This window comes from Peromyscus leucopus, chromosome 6 (assembly GCF_004664715.2).
Source record: "Peromyscus leucopus breed LL Stock chromosome 6, UCI_PerLeu_2.1, whole genome shotgun sequence".
NCBI lineage: Eukaryota > Metazoa > Chordata > Mammalia > Rodentia > Cricetidae > Peromyscus > Peromyscus leucopus.
The window spans coordinates 75,314,147-75,329,428 of NC_051068.1; the positions used below are offsets into that span (position 1 = coordinate 75,314,147).

The 15,282-nt window shown below is 48.3% G+C and overlaps 1 protein-coding gene across 1 annotated transcript in view; it reads right to left on the minus strand.

The window, feature by feature from the left end:
- Ptgfrn (prostaglandin F2 receptor inhibitor) overlaps window positions 1-1,154 on the minus strand; it is a 73,614-nt gene extending 72,460 nt beyond the window's left edge. Inside the window, exon 1 of the mRNA XM_037206936.1 lies at window positions 642-1,154. Within this exon, the coding sequence (XP_037062831.1) occupies window positions 642-690 (49 nt within the window). The 5' untranslated portion in view covers window positions 691-1,154. The remainder of the gene's footprint in view (window positions 1-641) is intronic.
- Between the last annotated feature and the right edge of the window lie 14,128 nt (window positions 1,155-15,282).

Below are 15,282 nucleotides of genomic sequence, written 5' to 3' on the forward strand. Positions count from 1 at the left end.
AGCAGGGCTCTCGGGTCTTTGTGTATAAATCAGAGCCTAGTCGGCTTCAGGAAAAGCTGGAAGGAAACACTGAGGCAGATCTAGCCACAACTAAAATGACGGGGACGGTACACGATTGTCACTGTAACGCTCTGGGCCACCCAGTGACCTTCGTGGAAGGAAGTTGGGTTCTCTTGCTCCCCTAGAAAAGCAACTCAGCATGGGCTAAGGAGTGCAGAGCGATCGGGACCAGCCGCGGCTATGGCGGGGCACAGCAAAGGCTCATATTTCCGCCCAGCCGTGCACGCGGGCCGGGGCCGCCCGCATCTTCCGGGGCCGGGAGTTCAAGGTGAGCCCGGTTCCCGGCGGCCAACAGGTAGAGAGCGCTGTCGGGGAACCGGCCACGGGCCACTCCCCCGGCACACGTGAGGACCCGGCTCCGCCAGGCCGGGCGGCTCTGGGTACTCCGCGCGCGGGCCCAGGAGGATGTGCACCGGGCTCCCGGCGGCCGCACACCGTTCCCCACCCGGCCGGCGACCCCGCACTCCGGAGCCGGGTCTCCCGGGAGCCGCCCCGGGCACCCCGGGCGCCCCAGGCCCCGTGCTGCAGCCGCGCCCCCACCCCCAGGACCCCGCGCCCCGCCGCACCCCACGCGCACTCACCCAGCGACAGGAGCGCCAGCAGCAGGGGCCTCGGCGCCGGGCGCCCCATGCTCGGCCGGCGGGAGCGACTCTCCGCCTCCTCCTCCTTCCCCGCCGCCGCTCCTCCTCCTCCTCCTCCAGCTCCGGCTGCTCCAGAGTCGGCTGCTCCGCCGGGCCGCGCGCCTGCTCCGCTCTCCCTGCCGGCCGAGCAAGCCCAGCGCCGGCGCGGACGTGCGCACCTGGCTCGGCGCGGCCCTCCGCCTCCTCCCCTCCCGCCCTCCGCCAGTCGCCGGGCCCCGGAGCCGGCCCCGCCGATCCCAGGGCACAGCCCGACCGCCTCCCGAAAGCAAAAAGGAAGAGCCGTGGCGTCCGCCCGCCCGCGCCTCCCACTCGGCGCTTTGCCAGCAACAAACACAAACTTTCCCAAGCCCCTCCCCGCTCCAGGTAACGGAGGAGGCGTCGGGGCCACCCGCTTAAAGGGGAGGAGATGCCCGAGCCCACCCTGCCTTCCCCTCGGGTCCCCACTCCTCGAGAAACTTTCCTCCGACCTTTAAAAGTTGGCCTGGAAGACTTGTCTGGAAACCTCATCGCCTGGGCCCCATCCCGGGACGTCCGGCATTCCTTCGCTGTGGAATCCCCACGAGTGTCTAGCAGCCAGCAACCCACACGTACACCTTCCGGTCCCCAGCTGAGCATGCCACCCGCCACCTGCTTAGCCCTTGCTAAAAATAATTACTCAGATAGGATTGAAAGGGCTTCAAAGGCAGTGAATTCCCACCCCCTCATGGTCCAGAGACCTGATGTGCTGGGGAAGAGTTGGCCAGGGACTCTCAGCCACGCATCAGATCCACCAAGGCTCTGGCCTGAGTGTCCACCACCGTGTAGTTGGGTGGGCCTGCCTTCCTCCTGGCCCACCTCCCTCCTCTCCAGGGTCTGTCCCTGTGGTACTAATTAGAACAGCTTCCAACAAAGGTACCCATAAAAAAAAAAGAAAAAGAAAACCCACAGCATCCTATTATTAGCTGTAGTGCTCAAATGGTATGTCTGCCACGTGAGACTATATTCATTGCTTTAAGTGGACACGTCTGGGTTTCTATTAAAGACTCTTTTTCCTCCCACAATAGAGTTTTGTGCTTTGGATTTGAATACAAAAGGCTCCACAGTGCTGGGGGAAAAAATCAGTGTTCCTTGTTTAAAACTTCACAAGGATGATTCAGACACTCAAAAAGGCTCACTGGTATCCAGTGACCCCCCTCGCCCTGGCCTTTCATTAATACATGCAAAACAAATCACAGATGTTCCTGGGGAAACTGCCCTCCTTGGTGCAGAACATCGCTCTTGTTCTGATTTCCACAAGTGTTTCTCATTTCTGTTAACTGACATGTGACTAGCCAGGTGTGAAGCCTTCCAAAAGAGACTCTTAAAAATTTATTTCCAGCCAGGCATGGTGGCCTCCACTGCGCTTTGGAGGTAGAGGTAGGACCAGTTCAAGGTCATCCTTGGCTTCAAACAGAGCTCAGGACTAAGCATGCGCTTCATGAGACCCCGTTTGGTCACAAGACCTAAATAAATAAAGCCTTGGCGGTTCAACAAGGGTAATTTACTCACTGCCACAGCGGCAACAGTTAAGCAGAATTAAAAATGGTAACTTTGGTGTTAAGTATAGTTTACCTCAATAATTTTTTTTCTTTTAATTTCAGTCTTGCCACCAAGCCTTTCCCAGGGCTTCCCCACCCACACCCCTGCCCCCATCATCCCTTTTCCCTCCCCACCCCCTGTTCCTAGTATTTCTGAGGGAAGTTTCGTTTGCTTTTGTTTCTCTCCATTCTACCAGTCTTGAATACAAGCCTGATGTGGAGTCATGAAATCTGCTGGAAGTATGGAGAAACGTAAGGCCTGGCTCCTCCAGAAGCTCGGATTTCAGCTCATCAATCTTTCTGCTTTCTTACCACCCAGAATGCTTAACGTCTGGGCCGCACATTTTGTCTCTTGATCACAGTGAGCTCAGCACAGGCTGGATACTGCTTCCCCCTCTGTCTTTTAACTCGGGGTCCAAAGAGGCTGGCACATTGTCATCGTGCGTCCTCGCATTGCTGGGGGGGACTCCTGTGTTCTTTGTTTAAGAAACAAACAAAAAATCTGGAACTTGGAAAGCCCGCTGAGTGCAGAGTCTCTGAGCTAGACCCCGGAACTGCAGCCATGAGTCAGTTCCTGCCCCTGGGGTGTTTATAGTGGGCCCCGTGACTTAGTGTGACAGCAGGTGCAAAGTCCAGTCCCGACACACCTAAGGAGTGGTCAGCGCTAGAGGATGTTTACAGAGTTCACAGAAGGATGATTGTGCAGTGAGCCCTACAGACCAGGAGCTTGCTAGATGTGAGGTACACGAGGTTAACAATAAGGGTACACATATGCTATGGAAGATCCTTCTCTCCTCCCATCCCGGCCCCCACGTGTTATTAAACAAATGTACACTTTATAATCGTAGTAATAACTGTGGTGAACAACTGGACTGGTAGGAATGAATGAGACTATCCTGGTAAGGCCAGTGCAAAGGAGACTAAGTGGATGGCTGTCACCTGACTGACTGATTGGCAGCCAGTCAACTGTGTCATGAGAATCCACCGATGAGCCATTGATGTAGCAGAAAACAAGCACAAATTAATAACACCAGACACTTGATCCTATTACCACCCTTCGGGCTGACTACCAACAGATACAATGTTTCCAACTCAGAAGCCCGGCACCTGCTGCGGAGGCCCATAGTAGCTCCATTCATCTCTGTGGGATCTGATGAGGCTTCGATTCTGATAGACATTTATTTGCCAGTGTGAGTAACTTTCTACACAGGTAAGCCTCTTACCCCAGCCAGTGGTTCTGTTCAGTTCATGCACAGGCTTGCCTGAAGCAACAAGACTCATTTCTAGTAATCCTGATTAGCCCTCCCCCACGCCCAAGGAGGATGAATCCCAGCCCGGGTGTCACTGTGATACAGTGACCATCAAGGGCACCAACCACCCTTTATTAGCTCTTGATAATGAATATCAGCCTGCAGCTGTGGCCCTTGAATGTCCTACAAAAGTCCTCACATTCTCTCCTCTCAAACGGTTTTCCTATTGAAATCTGTCAAAACAAACAAAAATAACAACAACAACAAAAAACACTGTATCATTTAAATTTCAGCATGAAATGTTAAAAGGTTCCAAATAGGTGAATTTGATCATTTTTCTTAAGATTCATCCAGATGAGGTAAGTTTACGCTGTTACTGCCCACAGCCCATGCATGGTGTGTATCCAAATTGACCACCAGGGCGGTGGGTCTTAGGAAAAGGAGTGTGTTCTATTGCAACATTTTATCCCATTAGTCACTTTCAGTCAAGACTGCCCTCTGTGTCTGCAGGTAACTTCCCCATGGAAATGAAGGGATTACTCATTTAAGAGAAATATAAGGGTTGGAGCATGTCTCAGAGGTAGGACACCTGCCTTTGGGTTCATTCTCCAGCAGTGAGAAGGTGGGAGTGGGAAGGAAAGGGGGCGGGAGGAAGGAGGGGAAGGCAGAAGGAAACGTGGAGGGAGAGAGGAAGGAATAGCTGGTTTGTACCCAAGGCTACCCCTTCTGGCCCACCTCTTGCCCTCACATCCAGCTGAAGCCAGGGAGAAAGCTTCCCATCTCTCAGGACAGTCTTTACCCTGCTTATGCCTATAAGCTCTAAGGGGTACAGGGCTGGGAAGAACGGGGTGTGCTCTTCCCTTTCCTTCANTTTCCATCCCTCCCCATCTACACTGAGGGTCCGAGTGGGACCTGAGTCCCAAGCACTAAGTCTTTAAAATGATATTTTCAAAGTAGACTACACTGACTGTAGGGTCATCGGCCGAGAGACAGGATGCCCACTAAAATCTGACTTTCAAATAATCAAACAATAACTTTTAGTATGAATATGCCTATACATATATGGGGGAGTTTTGAGACAGGGTTTCTCTGTGTAGTTTCGGTGCCTATCCTGGATCTCGCTCTGTAGACCAGGCTGGCCTCGAACTCACAGAGATCTGCCTAGCTCTGCCTCCCAAGTGCTGGCATTAAAGGTGTGCGCCACCGCCACTGCCGCTGCACCTGCCGCCCACCACCACCCACCACCACCACCACCACCACCGGGCAAATATGCCTAAATATTATACAACGCACACTTATACTAAAAAGTCATCCCTCATTTATCTGAAACTCCAGTGCAGCTCAGCATCCCATGTTTTTATCTGTCACCTGTCCTCTTCCACAGAGGAGTTGCCTTATATGGAAATGGATCCTACTGAAGGATTGTAGAAGACAATATGGCTTCTCTGAGTAAGCCATCTTCAGATTGTTTTGAAGTTTTTTGTTTTAGGGAAGGAATCCTATTTGTTTGGGGTTATTCCATGGGGTCTCTGGTAGAAAAAGCCTAGAGAATCTGCCTAGTTTGTAAGGGCCAGAGTTAGCTCGAAGCTGCTTGGAGCTACCCTGTGTGGTGGCATCCCTTCGTCTCTAAAACACATTCATCCCTAAGTTAAGTGCCTTCCTGAGAAGGGAACCATTAAGCAGTTTGCTGCATTAGGAGGAGGAGCCACAGACCAGCTAACTTGAAGGATGTCCTTTCCTTAAAATGGGCAGTTCATCCACGCCCAGCTTACTCTAAAAATTCAGCCTTTGTTCTAATTATTCTTTCTTTGAGCTAACAAAAACAAGGGCTGAGCTGCGTTCATCCTGCAGCTTTAGTTACAGAGAGGCTCACCTGCGACTGTTTTACTGGGAAGACGTAGGTCTACTCTTCTTGCCACCTACCTGCCGTCTACATAAGAGAACCCATCTATTACTGTTGGAAACCCAAGCTACATTTTCAGTACACATCTCTGAAAGAAAGAAGGTTTTTTTTTTTTTTTCAATTATGTGTATGGAGTTGGGGAGACAGGGGTTATGTCCATGTGAGTTGCAAGTGCCCATGGAGTTTGGAGGAGTCAAAATCTCCTTTGAGCTGGAGTTACAGGCAGGTGTGATCTGCCTGACGAGAGCTGGGAACCAAACTCAGGTCCTAGGCAAGAGCAGTACTTACTCTTAATCACTCAATCATTTCTCTCTAGTCCTCCTTTTTAAAAATATCATTTATGATTAGCATGCACATGTGTGCGTATGGAACATGATGCATATGGAAGCCAGAGGACAACGTGTAGGAAGGTCTGGTCCTCTGCTTCCATCATATGGGTCCCAGGGGTGGTGCTCTGATTGTCAGGTTTGAGGCCAAGAGTCTCTACCCCCTGAACCGTCTCCATGGCCCTCATCTCCACATTTTTGACTTCTTGGTAACTCATTGTCCCCTCCAGGTCAGCCAGCCCCTGCCTTGCAGGGTACAATTTGCTACTTTGTCTGTCTTGGAGGGTCTACAGGAGTGGGTATTTTGCTGTCAGTGATTTTATGGGTACTTAGGGAATGACTTCTCATCCCAACGGTGGCTACATCCATACCTTATTCCACAGAGCTTGTGAGGCCTGAGGTAGAATGCAGTGACTTTCTGGGGTACCCTGCCCATTGGAACACTGAGGTCTACTTCCGAGTCATAGCCAGCTGCCCTTCACCAGGTGATGGCAGGTTTGCCCTGGTTAGGAGGATTGATCAACAAAACAAATGATTTTATGCTTAACCCACAACAGAGCACAGCCAACATCCAGAAGATGATTTCAAACTTACTGTCTCTCAATATTTTTTTTAAAAGCTCAGCTAAGAAAGGCAATATTTATGGAAGATTACTTGAAGAAGATGCAGCCTGTACATTCTAGAGTCCCTAAGATCTTCCCCTGAGTTATGAATTAAAGAGACTGTCAGTGAGCTTAATACTCGGATACATCACATCGGCACCCCCATAAAGTTGTCTTTACGGATTGCTCTTTGTCATGATGCCATCAGCCCTTATTGAAGGATGTCCTCAGAAAGAGCCCTGAGCACTTTGTCATTGTGTTGTGCACAGGACAGGTTTACAGATGCCCTCTGTCACGCCAGGCAGCAGCCTCTCTGCCTACAACGACGCAGAAATGGCATTCTCGTCTCAGCTGCTCGGATGCTCTTTTGGTAGGGACCGGCTTCTGTTCGCCTCCTGGACTCTGTAAATATGTAACTGTTGGTGTTTTCCTTTCCACAGTACACAGTGGCTAGAATGCTTGTGGTGAGAGCTGTAACTCCCCACTACCACACAGACAGGACCCCCTGCAGGTCCTCCCTCCCAGCTCCTCCTCACCTCCCCGCCCTTGCGTCCCCTCCCCCCATTTTACTCCCATTTCCTTGGATAGGTGCTGTCTTGCTCTGCTCCTTGTTGTAAAATCCAGTCCGCAGCTCCTGCCCTTCAAAAGACATTTTAAATCAGAACTCCCCATTTGCAGACGACATGCAATGAGGTAATCATCTCAATGAGCTCTGCTTGGCTGGGAAGGGCTGCCTTGAGAGTGAGATGAGGCCTGTGTGGTGAGGAGGGCACTGGGACCCACAGAGGGCCACCAAGCTCTGGACAAAGAGCCTCGTTTCCAGGAGCAGCCAACAGGGGCTGTGCCTCTTCTAATCTAGGAGCAGGCACAGTTATCCATCTGCAAGGGGTGAGTAAATGTTTGGAGTGGTTTGCTTTCTCTAAGCACACAGTCATGGAGGGGTTGGAGTGGCCTGAGTGTCCAGGCCAATGGGTGGCAAGCTAGTCCAATGCCACACTGCTAACTGCACAGAATCAGGACGGTCTGGCCAGTGTGGAGCTGCCCAGCCAGACCTCCCTCCGGCTCCCTGCTGTCTCTCGTTGTCCCCTGCCTTGACAGTGCCTCTCCCCCTCTTCACCTGGCCCAGGAATGGTCCAGATGTCCCTTTGGTTGTGTCCCTTCCCTTAACAAACGATCTCAGAAATCAGCAAGGAGACAGCAGGGAAGCAGGGTGGGAAGCTGGAGAACCAATGAGGTGTGCTGTGGAAGTGTGCCCTGCTGGGCCCCCACCCTGTAAAGGGGCCCTGGCAGCATCCTTTGTCCTTCGCAGGCTTTGACTCTTTGGTCCCCACTCTCTGCTTCTGAGGTTAGCTCACAGTGGCACTGCCTCTCCTTCCTCTGGTCAGCATCCTCCTGAGCCCAGCACCCAGACGTTGTCTGACCCCCTCCTCCACTGGGATGATACAAGAGGCTGTGTCCTGCACTTCTGGCACCATGCCCAACACACAGTAGGTCTGCTCAGTAAATGCTTCAGGTCTGGCTATGAGTTCTGCTTTTATCGTTATTATAGACCTGAGTGCTACATGGATGTTCGTTTGAAGGGGGGTGGGTGGGAAGAAATCATCTGAAACCACTAAATGTGCCCAAGTGAGGCTCAGAGAACCTAAGCAACTTATCTGAGATTACACAGCACATTAAAGTAATTGTGGAATATTAAAATGAGTCCACAAAGCAAGCCAAAGGCAGATCAGGGAGCCAATTGGAGCTGCAGTGTGCGCTGTTAACACTTGAGATGGACGCTTTGACCACCTCTCTGCTGAATTTCCAATAGGAAATTGCTTGAAATAAATGAACTTGGAAAGTTCCTGAGCTCTGATTAAGGAGATGAGCAATATGAGTGAGGCTTTCCATCCAAGAAGAAGACATTGACCCTCTATAAGTGTGGTGGTTTGAATAAATATGGCCCCCATAGGCTCATATATTTGAATGTTCAGTCATCAGTTAGTGGCACTACTTGAGAAGGACTAGGAGGTGTGGTTTTACTGGAGTAGGTGTGGCCTTGTTGGCAGAATTGTATTACTGGGGATGGGCTTTGAGGTTTCAAAAGCCCAAGCCAGGCCAGTGGCTCTCTCTCTACTGGCCAGCCTGCCTGCAGATATGGTTGTAAAGCTCTCAGCTACTTCTCCAGCACCATGTCTTCCTGCGTGCCACCATGTTCTCTGCCACAATAGTAAATGCAACCTCTGAAACTGTAAGCAAGCCTCACTTAAATGCTCTCTTTTATAAGAGTTGCCTTGGTCACAGTGTCTCTTCACAGCAGTGGAACAGTGACCAGGACAGTATGCTAGGTAAGGTAGCATGGGTTTTGAATGAGTGCAAACTCTGTGAGAGTTCTCTTCCTCCAACTTGTTTAGCAACAATGGCAGCATGGAGACAGTGGTGGCTTTGTTTAAAGTCAAATTGAAGTTCTAGAATGTTCCACTAACTCAATAAATTATAAGAGCCCTCCAGAGTCTCCCACCTCCTCAGAGTGCTGGCCCTTCCCTACCTCTGTGTCCTTCCCCTGCTACCTTTAACACATTTGTAAGGCACACAATGCCAGGGACTTTCAAAGATTACAGGGAAACCAAAATTTCAGAGGGTTAGGAAAAAATCATGTGCAGCACATACCCAAAATCTCACTGCAGGAGTGGTAGAGAGGTAGACCTGGGGAGCTTGATGGCTAGTTGGTTTGGCCAAATCGATGAGCTCCAAGTTCAGTCAAAGGCCCTCTTTCAAAAACTGAGGTGGGGGCTGGAGAGAGGGCTTAGTGGTTTAGAGCAGTGCATGCTCTCTATACTTCATTTGTAGAGGACCCAAATTTGGTTCCCAGCACCCACACTGGGCAGCTCACAACTGCCTGTAACTCCAACTCCAGGGGCTCTGACGCCCTCTTCTGGACTCTAAGGGCACCTGCACTCATACGTGCACACACTCACACATAGATACACACACACATACACATAATTAAAAATAAATACATATGTTTCAAAAGAGAATAACTGAGGAAGACACTTAATGTCAATTTCTGACCTCTATATGCATACTCATACACGCACTACATGCAGAAACATGTATACACACACACACACACACACACACACACACACACACAAACACACACACTCTACACACAAACCTACCAAAATCAAAGGTATACCATTTCTCCCTTTATGCTAGCATAGAAATCCAGGGGAATAAACAGTGGTGAGGGTTTCCCTGAGAGTCCTGAGGACTAGTTGTCCCTGCCAAATGAGAGAAGTAGGATTTATTTGAACAGACACACTCATACTAAGCTTGTTTTATTTGCACAGACAAGGGTCAACATTACTCTGGAAAAGAGTAGCTGATACAAAAGCAGTTAGGGAGTGGGAGGCAGATACCCAGCCCTGTCTGTGTGGCCCAGCCCCAAAAGATTTCCTTCTGACACTGACCTGAGTGGAACCATGATGTCAAATGATGAAGAGAAATGGTAAAGCTCTACCCCACTCCCAAAGCACACAAAAAAAAAAAAAAAAAAAGTTAAAAAAAAAGCATTGGGTCTCAGAACCCTGGGAAGCATGCCCCAGCTCAGCCAGTTGGGTAAGCTATCCAACCTTGGATACCTTATTTAGCTCCCCTGGGCCTCGGGCCACACATGTGTAAAGTGAGCATGTAATAAAGGCTTAGGGGATGACTGAGGAAGGATAAAGTCTACAGTAGGAGTTGGTGTTTTGTCAGTAATTCGGACATTTAGTATGTACAGTCCCCACTGGGAACCAGCTTTCCTGCCAGAAGCAGTAGTTACCACCCCCTTGATGCGACTGGATATGGTTCTTCTTGCCACAGTGTCGAGCAGAAGTTGTATGCATTAACTTCAAGATGGCCACGCTAAGAAAGAGTTCTTTGGCTTCTTCACACCCTTTGTCTATTAGGTAGAACCAGAGGCCTAGGATGACAACTCCTCAGCGCCCCCTGAGAGTCCACACAGAAGAAAGCTGGCCCTGTCAAGAATGCAGGGACTGTTCTGTCACACATGGGGGCTGAAAAGTTTTGATGGTGGTAAGCAACCAAAACCTGGGGCTCCCTTGTTTCAATGGCTATGGTCACCTCAGGAACAAACCTCCTTCTTTCCTAACGGGGCCTCAATGTTCTTCACAGATCCGTTCATCTCTATTCAAGGGAGGTTGGCTCCATTCCCAGCCCAGGGTGTGATTTTTGACTTTTGTATACCTGAACACTGTACACGGAGAGGTTAATCCTCATTCCTTGCCAGTGATCGGCTTAAGCGTGGATGTGGGAGGGAATGCAGGCGTTGAGATTTGAGATGTCTCCTAGGAAGGATTCTTAGAGAGGCCTTTGCCTTCTGTTGTATGGCTCTTTAGCTTCCCTACGACTGTTGGAGTTTGTTTTATTTTTTTCAAGGAGGGGAGGTTGTTCTTTGCTTTCATTTTCATTGTTAAGCATGATACAAGATAAAATCTATCAGTTTAAATGTTTGATGAATTTTGATAAATGTAGTCTTACTGCCGACAGTTATAAGGAGTCTCCAAACCTCCCTGAAGTTCACTGCACCTGATTATAGTCAACACCCTGCCTCCACACCCAGCCCCTGAAAACACTGTTTGTTGGCTATCACCATGGGTTTTTTGTTTGTTTGTTTGTTTGTTTGTTTTTCCTTTTCTAACATTTTATATAAATCGACTCATGTAGATATACTTATTTTTGTTTGAGTCAGGGTCTCACATGGTCTCCCGGGCTACCTGGAATTTACTGTGTAGCTCACAGTGGCCTAGAACCTGGCCATCGTCCCATACCTGCCTGGAGGTTTACCAGTGTTGTTCTACGTACCGTTCCTTATTAGTGCTGGGAGTTATTCCCATCTGCAGCTGCAACACACTTGGCTCATCCATTCACTGGCTGCAGATGCAGATTTAGATGGCTTCTACTTCTAGGAACCAGGATATTATGAATGCTTGTAAGCAAGTTTGTGTGTGAACACATGCTCTCCTAGGAAAAGCCTTGGGAGTGGAATTATAGGACCACATAGTAGGTTTACATTTAGATTTATAGCACATTTCCCCCAAGTAACATTTTGGAATAACTTATTGAGCATTATCAGTGGAAATGCATGAACATTTTAGCTCCTCTGCCCCTTGTCAACACTTGGTATTGTCAGATAGTTTTAAAGGACTCTGTGATACAGCATGGGATCTCATTGTGGCTTTGATTTGCATTCCCCTTGTGACTAATTATATGTAGCATCCTTTTGTGTGCTTTTTGCCATCTAGATATTTTCCTTGGGGAAATGTCTGTTAAAATATTTCCCACTTTTAATTGGTTTATTATTAATAAGTTATGAGTTCATTATATATTTTGAATATAAACCATTTGTCAGGGGGTTGGAGTGTAGCCCAGTGATTGAGTATGTGCCTAGCATGCGTTCAATCCTCACTACTGGAAAAAAAAAAAATCAGATACATTTTGCAGGTGTTTTCTTGGCTCAGCAGGTAAAGGAGCTTGCTGCCAAGCCTGGCAGCCTGAGTTCAATCCCCAGGACCCGCATGATAGAGGGAGAGCACTGATTCCTGCAAGTTGTCCTCTGACTTTTGCATGCAAAGTATTCACATCTGCATGTACAGGGTACACACACACACACACACACACACACACACACACACACACGGAGTATGGGGGTATGTACACAAATAAATAGATGGATATAAAAATTTGAGTCTAGTAAATACTGTGCAGTTGGATTTTGCTTTCTTTTGTAAGTGGAGTATTTAAAACACTCCCCTTTAACGTAGTTGCTGATGAACGTTTACATTTCTGGGTCTGTGACTTTTTCCGAGTGCCCCATCTGTTCTTTCTCTGCCTCTCCTTGGATGCGGCTTTGTTCTGTTTTGTAGTACACTGGGTTCTCACTTGGGCTTTACCTGTCCCTCTGCTTTTATAACCCGGCCTCTGTGTCTACAAGCTGCCGTCCCATCTCTCCACAGTCCCCGGTCTCCATCTCAGGTCAGATGGGAGGCTGCACCCAACCTGTGTCTTTCCTTCTAGGGCTGTCCTCCTTTACGTTCCTTCTACATAGACCGTCGATCTCAGACTATGTTAATGATGTTTTTGTTTTAAGCAGTCAAAAAGTCAGAAACTCGAGCACATTGAAAAATCTTTTGTAGTCATTAAAATGTTTCCCTTTGCAGAGCTCTTTGTTTCTTTGTGTGATTCCCAAATTCCATCTGCTTATTCTCCTTCTGCTTGAAGAATTCCCTTCGGCTTTTGTTTGCTTGAAGATGCCTTTGTCTTCACTTTTTAAATCTATTTCCCCTGAATGTAGAATTATAGTTTGTAATAGTATATATGTGGTATATATAATACATGTACAAACCGTGTGTGTGTGTGTGTGTGTGTGTGTGTGTGTGTGTGTGTGTGTGTGTGTGTGTATGTGTGTAGGGGGGTTTCTTTTCCTTTCAGCTTTTTGAAGATATAGTTTCAATGTTGTCTAGCTTTGGGGACTTATGACAGGAAGTTTGTGGTCATTCTTGTCTTTGCGCTGTGTCTCTGTGCTCTTTGGAGAACTCCTCTATGGGTCACTTTAAGTCTGTTGTAGGACAGGACCCTCTGAGATCACTCACCATTTTGTCAGGTCAGTTGGGTTGCTTTCACGATTCCATCACAAACTGTCTTGTTGGCTGCTGACATCCCTTCATAGACTATGTTTGACATAAGGAACGTCACTGAACCCTTCACAGGACTCCAGCCTTTCATCCCAGGCATTTGTATGCAATTCCTCACTGCAGGTGGCCTCAGAGACTCTGGAGGAGCAGAGTGCTCAGACTGGGGAAGGGTGTGTGTGTGTGTGTGTGTGTGTGTGTGTGTGTGTGTGTGTGGCTTGGAGGGAAGCCATCACCCACACTAGGTGAAGACTTCTAGCGTGTTGTTTGGGGGTCACCCATGCTCCTCCTCCTGTAGATAACCCTTCTCCCATGCTCTGTAAGTAAACCCAATAGACTCATTGATTCCCAGAGTGACCTTTGGTGGGGTGTCACATCAGTGGGTCATTGGGAGTTTAGGAGGAGGGGTAGACAGTGTATAAATCTCCCTAAGGAGGGAATTCTCAAAACCAAGTTTGTTCCTGTTGGCCTCTTCTCCTGGTACTGGTCCTATTTTCCTGCTTCTTTGTGTATGTGGCAACTCTTGGTTGCTAAGCATCGAAACTGTTACTGCAGATTATCTGAACTTGGTTGTCTTCCTTTAAAGGGTAAAGGCTTTGTTGGGTGGACAGTCGAGTGGCCTGCAGGTCGGCGTCTAGATTCTCTTTAGGATCGTTGCTGAGCTTTGTTGAGGAAGATAGCCTCCACTGTAGGGTTAACTGAAGCTCTCTTTGAAGATGTGACCCTTCTGGGCCCTTAGAGAATGCTCAGCTCTCCTTTTTACCTAGATGAAATACAAATAATTCTCTTTCCTGTATGAACAGAGAGATGGTTCAGGGCACTGACCTCCAAGAGACATTTTGATTCCCTATCCTATGCGGTTTCAGCTGGAATTGGTCCAACTCATATTAAGCCAAACACTCCAAGCTTCCCTTTATGCATGGTCCTTGGATTTTCTCTTCCTGTGAAACTTCCTCTCCAGCCTCCATCCCCACAGAGAGATAGGTAAAAACACGTTACAAACAGAGCAAGAAGGGACTCCCCTCCTACAAGCCCAGAAACTGAAAAATAGCAGAACTGTGTATTTTAAAACCTCTCCAAACCCTGGTTTTTCACCCCAAATTTAGAGCTACAGTGCTCCCCGGGGACTTTGCACCTCTCTGTAGTCTAGGAAATGACTTCATCAAGAAAACCAGGTGGCAGAAGGCCACTGGTATGGTGCCCTTCTGTTGGGGTGACCCTGAGAGCCCCTACCCAGGGTTCGCTTGCTCTGTCTGGTTTCCAAGTTGCTTTGTCAGGAGGGCATGTATGACTCTTCATGCTCAAAGACAGAAGCATGTCCCTTTCTTTCTTTCTTTCTCTCTTTCTTTCTTTCTTTCTTTCTTTCTTTCTTTCTTTCTTTCTTTCTTTTTTTTTCTTTTCTTTTTTTTTTTCTTTTCTTCTTGACAGGGTTTCTCTGTGTAGCGTTAGCTATCTTAGAACCAGCTCTGTAGACCAGGCTGTTCTCAAACTCATAGAGATCTGCCTGCCTCTGTCTCCCAAGAGTGGTGCTAAAGGCATGCGCCACCACCATCAGGCATTGTGTGTCTATTTTTGAGAGGATATTGCTATGTAGCCCAGACTAACCTCAAACTCTCCACAACCCTCCTTCCCTAAACTCCAGGTATCAGGTTGGACTAAGGCATGTGTGGCCATGCCTGCCTGACATTACCTATGTTTTTAAAGACAAGTATACACTGAGCCATCCCGCCATGGAAAATCATGGCAGAGTAAGAAAAAACTTCTTAAGTTTTCAGCCAATTGAACTGGGTTTTATTTGCAATAAAACATACCCCACTTTGTAGCATGAATCTTAACAGGTCTTATTAGTAAAATCAAACCCAGGGCCTGGTATTAGGGTGAATGCTGAAGATCAGAGAAGCAGAACAAGCCACAGCCACCTCACCTTGCCAGTTCCTCAGCTGATCCTGTTTCCTCAGACTGGATATCTCTCAGCTGAACTGTGCTGCTCCAAAGCCTAAAAGCTTAACCAGCCTATAGTTCCTCGTCCTCACGCCTTAAATACCTTTCTGCCTCCTGCCATCACTTCCTGGGATTAAAGGCGTGTATCACCATGCTTGGCTGTTTCCAGTGTGGCCTTGAACTCACAGAGATTCAGGCAGATTTCTGCCTCTGGAATGCTAGGATTAAACGCGTATGCTACCACTGCCTAACCTCTATGTTTAATATTGTGGCTGTTCTGTTCTCTGACCTCAGATAAGTTTATTCGAGTGCACAATATTTTGGGGAAC